The sequence below is a fragment of the Tamandua tetradactyla genome, chromosome 12, assembly GCF_023851605.1.
Source record: "Tamandua tetradactyla isolate mTamTet1 chromosome 12, mTamTet1.pri, whole genome shotgun sequence".
Classification (NCBI taxonomy): Eukaryota; Metazoa; Chordata; class Mammalia; order Pilosa; family Myrmecophagidae; genus Tamandua; species Tamandua tetradactyla.
In genome coordinates this window covers 52,829,871-52,849,864 of record NC_135338.1, presented here as the reverse complement: position 1 = coordinate 52,849,864, position 19,994 = coordinate 52,829,871, and the positions used below count along the sequence as shown (strand labels likewise).

Sequence of the window (19,994 nt, the reverse complement as noted above, 5' to 3'; positions counted from 1 at the left end):
TTTTCTTTCTTTGACATAGGCAGGCTCTGGGAACCTGGGTATCTGGCATGGCAGGTGAGAATTCTGCCACTGAGCCACTGTTGCACTGCCCTAGTTTATCTTTTTTTTTGTTTTTCCTAGTATATCTATTTGAAAGATTAGTTTTACAAATGCTGCATATGTAGAGGCAATAGAAAAAGGTCCTATACCAAAATGAATACATTTGATTTTCCTTAAGAAATTCAGAGTTGTTTCTTTTTCTAATTATTACAGATGATTTTGTATGCTTATATTTTTTCAATATAGTAAAGAAATCCTCTCTAAGAATGGCTGTGAAATGAGTTGAGTGGCTTTATATGGACAGTATTGCATGTCTACATTTTTTATGTATCGCTAAAGAAATAATTGAGTAGAAATGCACAATTATAAAGCTTGGCTGCTTTTTTTATCAATTTGAAATGTCTCAGTACTTATCTGAAAACATATTCTTAACATTTTTGTAGGATAACAATCTCACAGAAGACAATCTGAAACTTAAAAAGCATATTCAGGTTTTAGAAAAAGAGAAATCTCTACTGGGTCAAGAAAAGGTGGGTACTGTAAAAATGGGGGCAGAATTCAAATAGTATGTGTATTATAGATCACAGCTAAGGGCCAACTTTATCACAAAATGGAGTGTTTAATTATTGAGAACCCAGAGGATAAAGCTGATCCCATTGATGCTTGGCAGGTCAGGTTGGAGAACCTGGGTAAGGTTCAGAGTATGAGAGGCTGGCCAGAGTTACACATTCACAGATAGGCCAAGTGGGCGCACAGATATGAGTTGAACAGATATGTAAAGACCTTATTTTGGTTACAGATGATACTCTGACAGCAGCAACATAACTGATGGGTCAGGCGGTCTGGAATAACCTACTACAGTAACTGTATATACTGCTTTTGCGTGTCAGAAGATGCATAGTGGACAGGATTTTCATAGTGGTGAAGGGAAAAAAGGGACATTCTCGGTGGTAGAGAGTGTATTTTTTGCTATGTGGTTGGTAGCAAGGATTCTATAAGGCAATGTTTCTGTGTTTGCGCCATTTGGAGGTATTTTCTTCCCTCAGGCAGGTGCTTAAATGTAGGACAGTTGTAAGCTGGTATTATAAGTTAGAGGTATCTCAATTCAGTTAAATTCTCAATTTTTAAAAAAAGTAGTAAATTCATAAAGTAAAAAAAAAAAATCACACATTAGGAGGTATTTTTTGTACCTTTAGTGTTTAGCCTTTTCTACAGAGGCAGTCTCTGTTACCACTTCCTTATATATCTTTCCAGACTGTAGCTATATATGTACGGTCATATATGTCAATAGCTTTCTTTAAAAAACTTCAAATATTGTCCATCTATATCTTAACATCGTATCCTGGACATCATTTTATATTAGTATATAGGCATTGTTTCTCAAAGAGGGCACTGCTGGCAAATTCTTAGCTGTGTATACTGTCCTATGCATTATAGAATCCTTGCTCCCATTCTTTTTACCCATTAAATGCCAAGAATGTCCCCTAGGCTGTTGCTCTTTTTGCTGTATTATATACATTTTCTCTGATTTGTTTTCATACTCATTGCATTTGCTCTTTCAGATGTTCCTTTTTATAACTGGCTCAGGTTTATTTTATAGTTTGACTTCTCTGAATTTATTCTGTAGGGCCTGTATCTGTCTCATGGTATTTTTGGATTTTGTAGCTACCCTGAAAACTGTTTCTCCTTTCTTTTGTTGTCAGTAGTCCATTGTAACACTTCCTTTAATTGTATCTGCTGTAGTTCTGACTACTCAATCATTAAGAATGCCAGAGACATCGACAAGGCTATGTGCTCTTAAGATCTACTCTAGGAAATTATTTGTGGTTCTCCTAATTGAAAGATAACTTTAGAAAGACATAAGAGAAAACTGTTTCCATTTTTCAGTTGTGGTTCTGGATAAAATTTTGAGTTGGAAGAATGAAAATTGTTTGACAGATGTTACCGTGTTGATTGGTCTTTATAGAGTATATATAGTAGGCTTTTTATAAGAGGAAAATTGAAATTTTAGTTTGCTTTACAGTATATACCATATTGGGTGTGATTTTTAAAAATCTCTGTCTATGAAAGAAGAATTTACAGTAATATGTATTTAATCACAAACATTATAATCAGCAATTGAAATAATGTTGAAGCATAGGAAATGGTCCCATTCCCGAAGTATGGCAAATATGGGAGGGAAAGTTTTAATACCAAATAATATAGCATCAAATGCTAAAAAATTCTTATATATATATATATATATTTATCATTAGGAATGTTAGGTTTGAGGGAGGAGAGCTCAGGTCAGAAGGTAAATGAAGGAAGGAGACACATAGGGACTCCATGTTCTGAAAGATACCGGTAATAAGGGAGGTAGACTTAAAAATCCTTTAATAAGGGGAAAGAAGCCTTTTTATTGTCTCAATAGAGAGGACAAAATTTTAGAGTAAATGAGCATTGATTTTTAACATTTGTATTTGTGTCTCTGGCTATTGATGACTGGATGTTAGGGAATGGAAGTGAAGAGAGATAGAAGACTTGGGATGTTTTTGTAAGTATGTATGTGGAGGTAGTAGGAGGGGGAGGAGAGATAGAAAGAAAGCCTCAGTAGGAGCTGGATAGGAAAGGCTTTCAAATGGAAAAGTTTTGTAGGAAGAAAACGTTGGTACTAGAAGACAAACTTATAATCACTTCATCTTTTCTAGAGTTATAGAAATGTTTTGCTGGAAGCTGCAGATAAAATTGCACATTAATGTTTATATATATGTATATATATATTTTTTGGGGGGGCATGGGCAGTCACTGAGAAATGAACCCTGTTTATATATATTTTTAATCTTTTGTTTTCTCTTCTTCCAATTTACATGTTGCTTTCTCCCCCTTTATCATTTAAGGAAGAACTTCAGCTATCACTTTTAAAATTGAACAATGAATTTGACATAATTAAAAATACAGCTACAAGAGACATGAATTTGGATTCACAATTAAAGGATTTGACACTTACTTTGGAAGCAAAGGAGCAAGAACTTAATCAAAGTATTACAGAAAAGGAAATACTGGTGACTGACTTGGAAGAATTGAACAGGCAGAACCAGGAAGCTACAAAGGTAACATTGTAACAAAGACAGTGAGGTAGTGTATGCTTACTCAATAGATAAGCGCCAGATTAACAAGCAAAAATGATGAGTGTAATTTAAGTAATATTTTCAGTCATTGATGTCATAGACTGGCAAACTTCTTCTGTAAAGTGATAGCAAATATTTTGTGCCTTATATTTAGATAGTAGACATTTTACTATCTTATTTTATGCTTTATATTTAGGTAGTACTAAATATCACAGACAGTACTTAAATGAATGAGTGAGGCTATGTTCCAGTAAAATGTTATTTACAAAAGCAGGTAGTGGATCCATTTTGGTCCAGTGGCCATAGTTTGCTGACCCTTACTCTAGTGTTTAAGAGTAGAAAATAAACAACCTGTATATGTCATTTACCTCTTTGGTTTTAAATTTTTATCTTTAAAAGGGTAAAAGGGATTTGCTATAAGTACTAGTAGATAATTTTATAGGTGATGTTGGGATTAAAAAATGAGTTATTTTGATTGAGGATTAGAAATATCAGTATTATTCTATTACATATGAAATTTTACAAAATTTTCTTTAGTTACTGAAGTGAATGTTTTAGTTACCATGCAAATTAATTTTTTTCCAGCACATGATTTTTATGAAAGAGCAACTATCAAAACAGCAAAATGAAGGGGATAACATCATTAGTAAATTAAAACAAGATTTGGATGATGAAAAAAAGAGAGTTTGTCAACTTCAAGATGATAAAATGAACATTAGTAAGGAATTGGATATACAGATTGAAAAGCTAATTCAAAGTGAGTTGGTTCTTAATAATATGCATTCAACCAAAGAGAAGCTTGAAGACAAAGTAGAAGAACTGGTAGATCAGCTAAATAAACTACAAAACAATAATTTAAATATTCAGAAGGAGAATGTTGAGCTTAAGGAATTTATTAGAAAAAATGAGGAGGAACTTTCTAGTGTCAGGAATGAGTTAACTCAGTTTCTTAAGCAAGACTCTAACAGTAATTTTAAGGGTGATTTACTTCAAGAAAGGGAAGCTGAAGTTAGAAACTTAAAGCAAAATCTTTCAGAAATGAAACAGCAGAACGAAAACTTAAAGAAACTTGCTTTTGATCTCAAAATGGAAAATGAAAAGTTGGTTTTAGTATGTGAAGATGTAAGACATCAGTTGGAAGAAACTGTTGCTGGTAATGATAAACTTTCTCTGGAGAAAAATGCCATTGTGGAGGCTCTAAAAATGGAAAAAGGACAGTTAGAAGCGGAATTGTGTCAGGCCAAAAGGAGGCTGTTGGAAGAAGCAAACAAGTATGAACAAACCATTGGAGAACTATCAAATGCCCATAATGTGAATAGTTCTGCCTTACAGCTAGAACATGAGCATTTAATTAAACTCAGTCAAGAGAAAGACTTTGAAATATTAGATCTCAAAAAGAATATTGAACAGATGGATGCTGATCATAAAGTAACGAAGGGAATTTTATCATCTAGTTTAGAAGAGCAAAAGCAATTGGCCCAACTTATAAAAGAGAAAGAAATTTTTATTGAAAAACTTAAAGGAAGAAGTTCAGAGCTTCAGGAAGAATTAGATAAATATACTCAAGCTTTAAAGAAAAATGAAATTTTACAGCAAACTGTAGAGGAAAAAGACAGAATTCTTGCATCCATGAAAGAAGAAAACAATCACCTGAAAGAAGAGCTGGAACGGCTGAGGGAACAGCAAAGTCGCGCTCCACTTGTGACTGAGCCCAAAACCCTAGAAATTATCATGGAACTGGAAGCTGAAGTGTCTCAGCTGAATATAATAAAGAGTACTCTTGAAGAGGAAATAAAACATCATCAGAAAATAATTGAAGATCAGAACCAAAGTAAGATGCAAATACTTCAGTCTTTACAGGAACTGAAAAAGGAAATGGATGAGTTTAAATACCAACATGAGCAAATGAATACCACACACACCCAGCTCTTCTTAGAGAAAGATGAGGAAATTAGAAATTTACAAGAAACAATTGAACAAGTCAGAACACAGTTGCATGAAGAAAGGCAGGGCATTCAAACAGAGAATTCTGATATTTTTGCAGAAACCAAAGTTCAGAGCCTTAATATTGAAAATGGAAGTGAAAAGCATGATTTATCTAAAGCCGAAACTGAAAGATTAGTAAAAGGGATAAAAGAACGAGAAATGGAAATTAAACTTCTAAATGAAAAGAATATCTCTTTAACAAAACAGATTGATCAACTGTCGAAAGATGAGGTTGGTAAACTAACTCAGATTATCCAGCAGAAAGATTTGGAGATAAAAGCTCTTCATGCAAGAATGTCTTCAGCTACGTATACCCAGGATGTTGTTTACCTTCAACAACAACTACACACCTATGCTATGGAAAGAGAACAAGTGTTGGCTGTTTTAAATGAGAAGACTAGGGAAAATAGCCACCTAAAAACAGAATATCACAAAATAATGGACATAGTTGCTGCCAAAGAAGCAGCCCTTATTAAGCTGCAAGATGAGAATAAAAAGTTATCCACTAGAGTTGAAAGTACTGGTCAGGATATGTTTAGAGAAACTGTTCAGAATTTATCACGTATCATTCGAGAAAAAGACATTGAAATAGATGCATTAAGTCAGAAATGTCAGACTTTATTGACTGTTTTACAGACATCCACCACAGGTAATGAGCTTGGAGGCGTTAATAGTAATCAGTTCGAGGAGCTTCTACAAGAACGTGATAAACTAAAACAGCAAGTGAAGAAAATGGAAGAATGGAAACAACAAGTAATGACCACTGTACAAAATATGCAGCATGAGTCAGCCCAACTACAGGAAGAACTTCATCAACTTCAAGCCCAGGTTTTGGTTGACAGTGATAATAATTCTAAATTACAGAAAGACTATACTGGCCTAATCCAAAGGTATGAGCAGAATGAAACCAAACTCAAAAGTGTTCGTCAGGAATTAGTACAAGTTCAGCACAGCCTAGGGCAGCTTTGCAATACCAAGGATCTTCTTTTAGGAAAACTTGATATTATTTTGCCACAGCTCTCTTCTGAACCATCACTTGCTTCACAGTCAACAGAATCTCTTAAAGCAGTTAAGTCTGATATACTGAGCGAGTCTTCTAAATTACTTCAACAAGAGATAGAAGAGTTAAAAAGATCACTGCAGGAGAAAGATGCAACAATTAAAACTCTCCAGGAAAATAATCTTAGATTATCTGATTCTATTGCTGCCACCTCAGAGCTAGAAAAAAAAGAACAGGAACAAACTGATTCAGAAATAAAGCAGATAAAGGAAAAACAAGATGTTTTACAGAATTTACTTAAGGAAAAAGACCTCTTAATCAAAGCCAACAGTGACCAGTTACTTTCTTTAAATGAAAATTTCACTAACAAAGTGAACGAAAATGAACTTTTGAAGCAGGCAGTAACAAATCTAAAGGAGAGAATATTAATTTTAGAAATGGACATTTGTAAGCTAAAAGAGGAAAATGAAAAAATAGTGGAAACATACAGAGAAAAGGAAACAGAATATCAAGCATTACAAGAGACTAATATGAAGTTTTCTATGATGCTGCGAGAAAGGGAAATTGAATGCCAGGCAATGAAGGAGAAGACTCTTGCTTTTGAACAGCTATTGAAAGAAAAGGAACAGGTATGTTTTGGATAGAGTATTGTGGAGAAAAGTTTGAGATGGAGAAGGAGATTTTTTAAAATGTGTTATTTACTTGATTGATTGATGTTATTGATGTTGTCTTTGAAGAGAAATAATACATTATTCATTTTAGAAATATTTATTTCAAGGTATTGTGACTCATTTTAAATACATTTCTTCAGAGGCATCTAGAAGTTTCTTCTGCAAATAATTAGATATTTCTAAATATTTTTAGTACTAGATTAATTTTTATACTCTGTTAATGAGAAAAAAGAATTTAATTAATTCAATTAATATTTTTCTTTAGAAAATAGAAGTGTCACAAGAGAGGATTTTTTTTATTGATTAAAAAAATTAACAAAGCATTAAGATATCATTCCATTCTACATATACAATCAGTAATTCTTAATATCATCACATAGTTGCATATTCATCATTTCTTAGAACATTTGCATCGATTTAGAAAAAGAAATAAAAAGACAACAGAAAAAGAAAACAGTAATAGAGAAAAAAAGATTATATATACCATAACAAGAGAGGATTTTGAAGTCACTAGAATTTGACCAAATTTTAGGTATAGTTCAGTAGCTGCTAGTAATGGTTAACGTTTCAAACTTCTTGTATGTAAAGGAAACTGTGAAACATGTTACACTATGCCTTAAATATGATCTGCAGTACGAAATACATTTTACATTGACACCCAGTAAACACCTGTGTGTATGTATATGTGTGTGTATAAAACAGAAGTTTCAGGAACCAGGTATTACCCTTAGTACATGTGCTGCTCTACTAAAAGTGTTAGTAGCATTTCATGTATTTAAAAATTTACATGCAGTTCATTTGATAAGAATCTATTGATGACCCCCTATTGTATCATATTATGTTATGTGCTATGTGGGGCTTGTTTGTAGTGCCCTTTCACTGTGGTTTCCATACTTTTAGTAGTAGAAATTTGGAGAAGAGAAGATAGGCACAACAATAGAACAGTCAACACTTACCTATTGAGTGTTTACATGTAGATACAAAACACAAAATCATTTAATTTTTTTTTTTTTTTGCCAATTAAGTTCTTGGATTAAAGTGTGAAAACTTAACTTATTTCCCCCCTTGTTACCTGATTAAGTAGGTACACTGATAGTCAATGTTGATGTGTTCTCTTTTCAGATATTGCCTCATCACATTAGTGGTACTGTTCTGTCCATAATTGGTGAGAAAAAGACTTCTAGAGTCTTTCTATTGCTCACTAACCAAAACTGGGTATACTGTCTTATTGTTGTAGGAGTATGACAGAAGAATGGAGAACAATGAAGTATTCTGGTTTCTATATTTTTTGCTCTTGTAATTTTAGCATATTGTATTATTTCATTCCATTCATTAACGTTTATAGGTCTAAAGTACATATTTTTGGTAAGGCTTGCCTACCTTTTAGGAGGCTTCCCTAAGGTAAGAAAGTAATCCTTAAATGTTGTATTACTTGAGGGTAATTGGTATAAATAAATAAATTTCTTTCAGTTCACCATATATAATTGTAGAGGACTTTCGACTATATTTTGAATGTAATAACATCTTTTTTGGGGGGGTGCACAAAGGGATGTTGTCAACGCAGATCATCAAATCTATTTCTCAAGCATTTGCTCTTTCTCTGTAGTATGAAAAAATTTTTAATTAAAAAACTATTTGGAATATTTTGGCTTCACTATCCAAGAAGGGGTAAGATAAAAGGAACAGATGGTTTTGCATTTTGTAATCAGTGATTTAAAAAAAGACAGGACTAATTATAATTCTTAAAGAAATGGAAAGTTTACATGAAGAGTTTAAATAATATTAAACTATAAATAGATTCATTTGATATGCATATTTAATAGAGGGACAAGACTTAGTTCTAAACAGCCTGATGCTATTTTGTGCTTTTGAGTATTCCAGCTGTCTTTAACTCATGGCCTTACTGCTGCAATGAAGAGTTACCTTTTTCTGCCATTGTTAATATATTGCACTTGTGTGGAATGCATTCACTAAGAAGTTTTATTACTATCTAGCAAGACAACATTCCAGATTTGCTTTCATTAAACTGTTGTAAATTGTTTTTTTAAAATAGGCTGGGCATGTTAAATAACTCACCTTCATTCCTCAGCCAGCTACTTGAAATTGTTACTTTCTCTAACAATTGTGTATGCTGAAAGGAAGGACTTTTGTGGTTAATGAAATATGCATGCACGTACATACACATTTTTGGGGTGAATTGGGCGTTTGTGAGCCATTTTAATATAGAGAGAAAATTTTATCAGATTTTGTCTTTTCATTTTTTAAAAATTTCTAATAACCTTTTTCTTTTATGATATTTTTAGATTTATAGAAAAGTTGCAAAGATAGAAGTGAGTTTCCATATACCTTACACCCAGTTTCCCTAACTATTAACATTTTATATTCCTGTGGTACCTTCGTCACAACTAATGAGCCAGATTGGTATAATATTTTTAATTAAAGTGCATACTTTATTCAGATTTCCTCAGTTTTTACCAAATGTCCTTTTCCTGTTCCAGAATTCTGTCCAGGTTACCACATATTTAGTTGTCATTTCTCCTTAGGGCCCTGTAAACTGTGATAGATTTTCAGACTTTCCCTGTATTGATGGCTTTGCCATGGTTAAATATATTATTAAATTAAATATCTAAGGAAGTAAATTTCTTTTTAAAAATGTGTTTTCTTTAAAGCTAAAGTTATTTCTTTCCAAAAGGGCAAGACTGGGGAGTTAAATCAGCTTTTAAACGCAGTTAAGTCAATGCAGGAGAAGACAGTTATGTTTCAACAGGAAAGAGACCAAGTTGTATTGGCCCTGAAACAGAAACAGATGGAAAACAATGCCCTACAGAATGAGGTATGCTTTCTCTTTATATGAACAGTGAATTAAACATTAAGTTAAATAACTATTAAGTAAGAAAAAAGGAAAGATTATCAATTAAGATGCATTTATCTCATGTGATTTTTCTTAGTCTTCCTCTGATGTACTGTAGTAGGATTTTGATCTCCCAGAGTACATTTTACTTCAGTTTTCAGAAGTTAAATAAACTATGGCATACTTTGGGTATAAAGAAATTTTCCCACCCATAAAAAATGAAAAAAACAAAAAAGGAGAGAGACATTTACTGAAAAAGCAATCTGTTCCAAAGAACCTAGTACTTTGTATTTTTCCATTTTCTATTATAGCCACAGGGAATGAGATCTTTACAAAGTAAAGCTTCCAGATGAACATTCCATATGATTTCAAGAGATTTTTTTCTTGAAAAGCATACAATTATTATGCTTCAATAATGGAAAAAGATCAATAACAAAGTGATTTATGGGAGGGATGGATCATTTTGTAGAAGAAAAATAAGGAAATGTTCTCTACCTAGGTAAAACATTTACGTGACAAAGAATTGCGCTTAAACCAGGAGCTAGAGAGATTGCGTAACCATCTTTTAGAATCGGAAGATTCTTATACTCGTGAAGCTTTGGCTGCAGAAGATAGAGCGGCTAACCTAAGAAAGAAAGTCACACTATTGGAGGAGAAGCTAGTTTCATCCTCTAATGCAATGGAAAATGCAAGGTAACTTTTGTTTTCTTTTTTTTAGCATTAACTGATTGAAAATGTCTGAGTGTCAGACTCGGTAAGCATTTTTCATATGGTAGTTTCTTTTATTCTCATAAAATTTATTCTCTCCATTTTGCAGTTGAAGAAACTGAAGGGTAAAGAGCTTTAGTAACCTGCCCACAGTCACACTGAACAAGGTTTCACACTCTTAACCAGATTAGACATTCACACTGAGGTCTCTGAATCTTAACATTATCATCCTGCATAATTGCCTCTTATCATTTTAGGAATTTAGACATAAATTCTGGCTGATTTAATTAGCTTGTTAGGTTCTTAAAGAACTTAGTTTGTGTGGTTTTATTCTTGGTCAAATGATGTAAGGTTAATACTGAGTATGAGTATTAGAGGGAAGACAGAAAGAAAGTAGCAAGGTGAAGACGTAGGTCAGTATCAATTGACTCTTGATTTATTAGAATTTTTGAGTCTTTTATATTTGTAAATTTTATTTCATTAAAAAGATTTTCTTGTTTTCTGTTTTTTTTTTTTTTTAAAGCTTTTCTTTTATTACAGAAGCATTTTACTATCCACTCCAGGAAAATCAAACAAACCCAAAGAACATAAAGCCATCATCCTACCCTCTCATAGATCCTCTTTTTTTGTTTTTTTGTTTTGTTTTTTTTGAGGGGTTGCTGGAGGGGAATTGCAGGGTCCAGCACATGAACCCGGGTTTCATGCATGGCGGGCAAGAATTCTACCAGTGAGCTACCCTTGTGCCACTCTTTTTTTTTTTTTTTTATCTTTTTTTAGTGCTTTTATATATATGTGTGTGTGTGTATTATAATTTTTTTAAATTAATTAACGGAAAAAAATAAAAAAAAGAAATTAACCCAACATTTAGAAATCATACCATTCTACCTATGCAATCAGTAATTCTTAACATCATCACATAGATGCATGATCATCGTTTCTTAGTACATTTGCATCGGTTTAGAAGAACTAGCAACACAACAGAAAAAGATATAGAATGTTAATAAAGAGAAAAAAAAAAGTAATAACAATAGTAAAAAAAAAAAGACAAACAAACAACCAGACAGACAAAAAACAAACAAACAAAACAAAAACAAAAACAAAAATCTATAGCTCAGATGCAGCTTCATTCAGTGTTTTAACATGATTACTTTACAATTAGGTATTATTGTGCTGTCCATTTTTGAGTTTTTGTATCTAGTCCTGTTGCACAGTCTGTATCCCTTCCGCTCCAATTGCCCATTATCTTACCCTGTTTCTAACTCCTGCTGGACTCTGTTACCAATGGCATATTCCAAGTTTATTCTCGAATGTCGGTTCACATCAGTGGGACCATACAGTATTTGTCCTTTAGTTTTTGGCTAGACTCACTCAGCATAATGTTCTCTAGGTCCATCCATGTTATTATATGCTTCATAAGTTTATCCTGTCTTAAAGCTGCATAATATTCCATCGTATGTATATACCACAGTTTGTTTAGCCACTCGTCTGTTGATGGACGTTTTGGCTGTTTCCATCTCTTTGTAATTGTAAATAACGCTGCTATAAGCATTGGTGTGCAAATGTCCGTTTGTGTCTTTGCCCTTAAGTCCTTTGAGTAGATACCCAGCAATGGTATTGCTGGGTCGTATGGCAATTCTATATTCAGCTTTTTGAGGAACCGCCAAACTGCCTTCCACAGTGGTTGCACCCTTTGACATTCCCACCAACAGTGGATAAGTGTGCCTCTTTCTCCGCATCCTCTCCAGCACTTGTCATTTTCTGTTTTGTTGATAATGGCCATTCTGGTGGGTGTGAGATGATATCTCATTGTGGTTTTGATTTGCATTTCTCTAATGGCCAGGGACATTGAGCATCTCTTCATGTGCCTTTTGGCCATTTGTATTTCCTCTTCTGATAGGTGTCTGTTCAAGTCTTTTTCCCATTTTGTAATTGGGTTGGCTGTCTTTTTGTTGTTGAGTTGAACAATCTCATTATAAATTCTGGATACTAGACCTTTATCTGATATGTCATTTCCAAATATTGTCTCCCATTGTGTAGGCTGTCTTTCTACTTTCTTGATGAAGTTCTTTGATGCACAAAAGTGTTTAATTTTGAGGAGCTCCCATTTATTTATTTCCTTCTTCAGTGCTCTTGCTTTAGGTTTAAGGTCCATAAAACCGCCTCCAATTGTAAGTTTCATAAGATATCTCCCAACATTTTCCTCTAACTGTTTTATGGTCTTAGACCTAATGTTTAGATCTTTGATCCATTTTGAGTTAACTTTTGTATAGGGTGTGAGATATGGGTCTTCTTTCATTCTTTTGCATATGGATATCCAGTTCTCTAGGCACCATTTATTGAAGAGACTGTTCTGTCCCAGGTGAGTTGGCTTGACTGCCTTATCAAAGATCAAATGTCCATAGATGAGAGGGTCTATATCTGAGCACTCTATTCGATTCCATTGGTCGATATATCTATCTTTATGCCAATACCATGCTGTTTTGACCACTGTGGCTTCATAATATGCCTTAAAGTCAGGCAGTGCAAGACCTCCAGCTTCATTTTTTTTCCTCAAGATGTTTTTAGCAATTCGGGGCACCCTGCCCTTCCAGATAAATTTGCTTATTGGTTTTTCTATTTCTGAAAAATAAGTTGTTGGGATTTTGATTGGTATTGCATTGAATCTGTAAATCAATTTAGGTAGGATTGACATCTTAACTATATTTAGTCTTCCAATCCATGAACACGGTATGCCCTTCCATCTATTTAGGTCTTCTGTGATTTCTTTTAACAGTTTTTTGTAGTTTTTTTAATATAGGTTTTTTGTCTCTTTAGTTAAATTTATTCCTAGGTATTTTATTCTTTTAGTTGCAATTGTAAATGGGATTCATTTCTTGAGTTCCCCCTCAGCTTGTTCATTACTAGTGTATAGAAATGCTACAGATTTTTGAATGTTGATCTTGTAACCTGCTACTTTGCTGTACTCATTTATTAGCCTAGTAGTTTTGTTGTGGATTTTTCCGGGTTTTCGACGTATAGTATCATATCGTCTGCAAACAGTGATAGTTTTACTTCTTCCTTTCCAATTTTGATGCCTTGTATTTCTTTTTCTTGTCTAATTGCTTTGGCTAGAACTTCCAACACAATGTTGAATAATAGTGGTGATAGTGGACATCCTTGTCTTGTTCCTGATCTTAGGGGGAAAGTTTTTAATTTTTCCCCATTGAGGATGATATTAGCTGTGGGTTTTTCATATATTCCCTCTATCATTTTAAGGAAGTTCCCTTGTATTCCTATCTTTTGAAGTGTTTTCAACAGGAAAGGATGTTGAAATGTTGTCAAATGCCTTCTCTGCATCAGTTGAGATGATCATGTGATTTTTCTGCTTTGATTTGTTGATATGGTGTATTACATTAATTGATTTTCTTATGTTGAACCATCCTTGCATACCTGGGATGAATCCTACTTGGTCATGATGTATAATTCCAGTTTTCATATGGAACTGCTGGGTCAAGGGGCAGGTTTAAAACTTTCAGATGTCCTGCTAAATGATCTTTCAGAAAGATTATATCCATTTATATTTCTACTAGTGCTATATGCATCTTTTTATTTATCTTTTTACTATGTATGATGCCAAAGAAGATAAATGGTGATAATAGATGTTACCTCTGTCTGCAGAGAGATTTATAGAGAGGTTTTTTTGCAGGGTGTGTTATTGTAGCTTACCTTCTAACTCAGAAATAAATCTTGTTTAAAATGGTAATTAAAACAGTTAATGATTGTTTGTGTATGTTCCACATTTGACAGAAATGCTACAACACCTCAGGCCATGAAATTTATGATCCTTCCCATTTTCAGGCCCTTATTTTCTCCAATTAAAATAATTTCTAGTTTCTGCCCTCTTTTGTTCACTGTACACAGTAACTGCCAGAATAATTTTCCTATACAGCTGTGATCCTGTTTTGCTAAAAAATGGTCCATATTCTTATTATGTGGTTCCTTATACTCTTATGATGTGGTTCCTTATCTTAGCCTTATTTTATGCTATTACCTACTCATCAACATCCAATCAAACCGAATCTCTTAGTTTCTTCAGGCAAAGTTACTACTTTCCCATTTCTTTTTCTTCTACCCTTTCTTTTTCATATTGTTTCTTCTGCCTGAAGAATAGACCTGATCCCAGACAATTTTCCTGCAAATCCGCCTGTTCTTCAGATACTTTCCTTTAAGAAGGGTGCTTTAGTACCCCATTTCCTTAGATCTAAAACCAAACTCTGATGTGATTTTTGCCCTTTGAACCTGTGTAGTACTTTGCTTGAGTCTTTGATAGGACACATATTTATTTTAGAGCGCAAGTAATTGTTGACCTTCCTTAAGCTGTCTCCTACCCAATGAAATATGAAGTCAAGAAGATAGAGGTGATACCATTCATTCTGTACCCTTCCCACTGCATGTATTCTTATACATATTTTTTAACAGTTGTTCAGTAGATATTTGTCATATGAATAACTCACTTCTGTGAGCCAGATTATGCTATTTTGAGCCCTTGCTTAACAATAGTCACATCTGTTAATTTACCTTTTGAGTTAATTAACAGCTCATTTCATGCTTACAATCACCCATTGAGTGATTTGCTAACCAATAAAAGTAATATGAGTTTACTACTCTTTCCACAAGAGGGTGCCATTGGGTAAAATCTATTTAAAGTGAGCCAATCTTAATGGACTTGAATAAGAGTTTAACCAGATTTTAAAAACCCAGGAAGAGAATTGCATGATTTTGTGTATAGCAATTACACATTAAGGATGTACATCATTGACACAGTTCTGAATAGGTGCTATATAAATCTGTTATGGATCTCTGGTTTCTTATTTAGGGAATGGTAATTGTTATTGTATTTAAAAGATGGATGATAAAAGATAATTAACAAGTAATCAGAGCATTTCATTAGGAAATAGCCTGTAGAAAGTAATGAGTTCATTATGATTATATATGTCAAAAGCAAGGGGATACCATAGACTCCATTGTTTGTTAGATTGGAAGCTGGACAAAATGACCTCAAAGATCCCTTAAAAATAACAATTTATGATAAATTATGTTTTAGAATTTTAGCCTGGAAACATGAAAGTTTCAACTATTTGTAAATTTTTCTTTTACTGGCATTTCCTGTTGAGCCTAATTTTTAGGTATGTAAAATGACTACCATTTGTTCAGAGTCACTTTCACAGGAAGGATGATTAAATGAACAAAAAAGGAAAGACTAGAGATAAGAGGAACTCTTCATGATTTCTTTGAAAACCTAACTTGAATTTAATACAATAAAATGTAGGTGAAGTTTCATCTTGTTAAAGTGTCTAGAGAGAAAATGTTGACTTTTATTCTTTTCTGTTTGAAGTCATCAAGCCAGTTTACAGGTAGAGTCGCTGCAGGAACAATTGAATGTGGTTTCCAAGCAAAGAGATGAAACTGCACTTCAGCTTTCTCTCTCACAAGAACAAGTAAAGCAGTATGCTCTATCACTAACCAATCTGCAGATGGTACTGGAGCATTTCCAACAAGGTAAAGTCTAGTCCTTTAGTGAAAATGAATGATAGTTTTGGGGGAATTTTACCTTATTTTAGTGCTGTATTAGATCAGGCATGGAGAAATCTTTGGAAGGTTAGTCACCTGTTGGGGGAAAGCTAAGTAGCCATTAACAGGTTAATTTAGATAATAAAGTACAGAGATATAAACTATTTTATTAAAATTTTATTTTAGAATCATATTATTACCAGTTAAGTTGAGCATAGAGACATATGAAATGAGCATGATTTGAAAGGATGTTCAAGGGATAATGAGGGAAACACAGAGGAAGAGAGAGAGACACGTAGAAAAAGACAGTTAGGTTTTTGCATACTGGTCCCACTTTGGAGTGTTACTCATCAGTAATTGCTGTCTTTTGAAATAATAGCCTGCTTTTAGCTATTCATCTATACTTTGAAGTACCTACATTTTCTAGTCTTGGTAGGCAGTACTTTTCTGGAGACACAGTAACAGTGACAAGAGCAGTTTTACCCTTATAACCAAATAATGCTTTTTTACTTTCTCCCTCCCTCAGGTTTACCCCCGTTAGATCATTCACCCGCCCATTATTTATTTATCCATTCAGTAATTACCAGGGGTTTCATATAATCTGGGCATTGAATTAACTGTTACTAGAGGGTGGCGGTTGGGGAATATGAGGATAATGGAAGAAACAGGGGTTTACAGTTTTGTGCCTAAGCAGAACTTTAAGTTTGTACATGTTATGCAATGTCAGGGTTACTCTTGAATTTTAAATATAAAAGTTATATAGGTCTACTCTACGATATAATGATGTAATTACCAGAGTGGACAAAATGATATGGGTCTGAGGCTACAGAGAAAGTATTTCCAAAGAGGAATGATTTGAATGAAAGAATTTATAAGATGGGCAAGATGGAGGAAAATTAGGCAAAGAAAACAGTAATCTCATTACTTTGATTCCACTTAACATTATCACTAAAGCCTCTATAATTTTCTTGTTAAAGAGACATTTGAACTGTTACCGGAATTAACATTTCAAGTGGTTTAAAATTCCAGTTATATCACACACTACAAAATATTGATGTAACTTTTTTTCTCTGTAGAGGAAAAAGCTATGTATTCTGCTGAACTAGAAAAGCAAAATCACCTTCTAAAGGAATGGAAAAATAAGGCAGAAAATCTGGAAGGAAAATTGGTGTCATTACAGGTAGGCCAAAAGAATTTTCTCTTGTAAATTTTATTATTGTTGAAATAATTACTTGTAGTATCCTTGTCTTGGAAATAACTATTCATTTAGTCAGTATTGTTTTAATGATGACTAAATCTGGGAACCTATACTGGGGCAAAATAGGGAGCAAGGCGTAAGATTTTCCTCATATAACATCAAGGCTAAAAGGAAACAACAGCAAATGTGAGACAGGAAGACATCTAATTGTTTTTTAGCATACATAGATATTTTAGACATTTCTAAAGTAAACCTAAATCTAAAAATTTAACTTTATAATTAATTTTCTCTTTTCAAAAAATATATTGACTATTATATTTCACATGGATTAATTTAGATTAGATCCTTTTCTTTTGGACATTATCCTTTAAAAAAGATTTTTCCCATTTTTTGCCTTATTTTATATGCACAAAAATTATATTTAAGGTATGAAGAATAATAAAATGAATATCCATCAAGAGACATGAGTTCAAAGTAACTTGTTTTTAGATTTAGAAGGAACTATAATCTAAGTTATAAGTAGACTGTAGCTACAGCTAGTGGAAAATAATAAAATTTATTCAGCTGGCCTTAGTGATGATTATGCTGTTCAGGAACATTAATGTCCTACATAAGTGAACACATTTCCTTTAAAGTTTTAAAACTTTTTGTGAAATACTGAATGGCTACAAAACCATATTTAGATAATGTGTATAAAATTTAAGAATAACAGTACAGCAAATACCAGTGTTATTCATTGTAACAGCACATTCACCACCCAGTGTAAGAAATAGAATGTTATCTTTTGACGGTCCTTATACACCCTCCACATCTCATCTACTACCACCTCATAAGTAACCACTGTTTCAAAATTTTATGTTTATCACCCCCTTATTTTTCTTTATGAATTTGTCAGAGATTTGTATCTTCAAATAGTTTGTTTGGTTTTGCATATTTTTGAACTCAGTATAAATGGAATTTAAACTATGTTAGTTAACTAAGTCTTCTATGACTTGCTTTTTTCAGTTTACTTTTATGTTCTTGAGATTCACCCATGTTACCATGTGTGGATGGTTCATTATTTTGACTAGTATATCATATTTCTTTGCATGAATATACAGTTTATTTACATTTGTTAAAGAATATCTCAGATATTTGCTGTACAAACAGTGTGGTTATGAACATTTTTATTTAAATCTCCTGGTGTACCTGTGAAAGAGTTCTTTCAGGTGCATATTTTGATCAGAATTGCTGGGTTGTGGGGTATACATGAGTGTCTTCAATTCTACTAGATGATAGCAAATTGTTTTCTAAAGTGATTGTACTAATTTTCTCCTGTCAGCAGTGCATAAGAGTTTTTGTTTTATGTCCTTGTCAATACTTGGTATTATCAAACCTTTAACGTTTTTCCAACCTGATAGGTGGGAAGGGCTATCTTTTCATGGTTTTAGTGTGCATTTCTAATGAGGTCAAGCAACAAATTAAAGGAGCAAAACCATAGAAATTATTAAATAGCTGCTAAAAAGCATGCAATCTAACCCAATAGCTTTATAGTCCTAATTGAAAACTTAGAAAAATTAAGAGAAAACTACAAAATAAACAAACAAACCGCAAAACATAGTGGCAGTTATTATCATAAGCCCAAAACACTAAAAGAATTTTAATTAAAATAAAGAACTATCACCTTTATTATTTAACTTTGTCTTGGAGAGTCAAGCAAATGAAGCATGACAAGAAAATGAAGTAACTGGTCTAAACTTTGTAATAGAAGATATAAAACTACTCTTCTGAGTAATTTGATTGTGTACCTAAAAAACTCAAGAGACTAGTAAATTACCAGATTAAGGTAATTTGGTAAATTCATGGAATATAAGATAAATACAGAAATCAGTAATTTTTCAAAACTGATAAAAAGTACAAGATAACTGGGGAGAAATGTACCATATAAATTTAATGGAGTTTCACTTGACTCTCAACAGAGTTTTTTTTTTTTTTTAATTGAATAAAATAACCTGGAGTTTGGTTTACATGGGTGAGTAAATACTCAAGAATAGCCAAGAATATTGTGAAAAGGAACAGTGAAGAGGGACTTGCCTTACTAGATATTAAAATAAAGCCATACTTCAGTACAATATTGGCTAGATTAATGGAATAGGAGGAGAATCTAAAATAGGGTCCACATTATATTTGAGAATTTAAAGCTAAAGTTAGGATTTCAGTTTAGTGAGATAAGGATAGATTATTTAGTAAATGATGCTGGCACAACTATTTGGCCATGAGGAAGAAAAAACATCAGACCCCCACCTTATGCCATATACAAAAATAAATTTCAGTTGTATTATAGCAAGGATCACCAACTTGGGGTGGACTGGAAATCTGGGGGTTTTTGGTTATTAGATTGATGGGGCGGCTCCTCTGGCAGTTAGTGATTAGGAGCCAGGAATTTCAAAAGCTCTTCCATTGAGAAATACTATATTAAAGATAGAAAATAGTTAAAAAAAAAATCTCTAAGACTACATCCACAGTCTAGGATCAAGGAGTCTCCTAATCAAGACTAAAACTCTGGAAGCTGTAACAGCAAAGTAGTACACATTTGACTACCTATATACAATTTAAAAACTTTTACATGGCAGAAGACATTATAAAGTCAATAGACAAATGACAGATCTGGCAAATAATATCAGTAGCACAGATGACAAGGGGTTTACTAAGTGTACAAGATACACTTCCAAATAGACAAGAGAAAGGCAGCTAGTAAAAAAACTTGTGAAGTATGTGAGGTTTTCACAGATGAACATATCCAGCTGTTCTGTAAACATGAAAAATGCTCAAATTCACTGATAGTCAGGGAAATAAAAATTAAAGTAATAATGAAATATCACTTTGTACCCATCAAACTTGCAGA

The 19,994-nt window shown here is 33.1% G+C and overlaps 1 protein-coding gene across 2 annotated transcripts in view; it reads left to right on the top strand.

Annotated features, from left to right (window-relative positions):
- The window catches only part of TRIP11 (thyroid hormone receptor interactor 11), an 85,436-nt gene that overhangs the window by 23,823 nt on the left and 41,619 nt on the right, over positions 1–19,994 (top strand). For both annotated transcript variants that reach the window (XM_077123376.1, XM_077123375.1), the window contains exons 9-15: positions 483–569; positions 2,916–3,128; positions 3,732–6,761; positions 9,496–9,636; positions 10,154–10,347; positions 15,737–15,900; positions 16,989–17,092. In XM_077123376.1, coding sequence (XP_076979491.1) covers positions 483–569; positions 2,916–3,128; positions 3,732–6,761; positions 9,496–9,636; positions 10,154–10,347; positions 15,737–15,900; positions 16,989–17,092 — 3,933 coding nt within the window. The remainder of the gene's footprint in view (positions 1–482; positions 570–2,915; positions 3,129–3,731; positions 6,762–9,495; positions 9,637–10,153; positions 10,348–15,736; positions 15,901–16,988; positions 17,093–19,994) is intronic.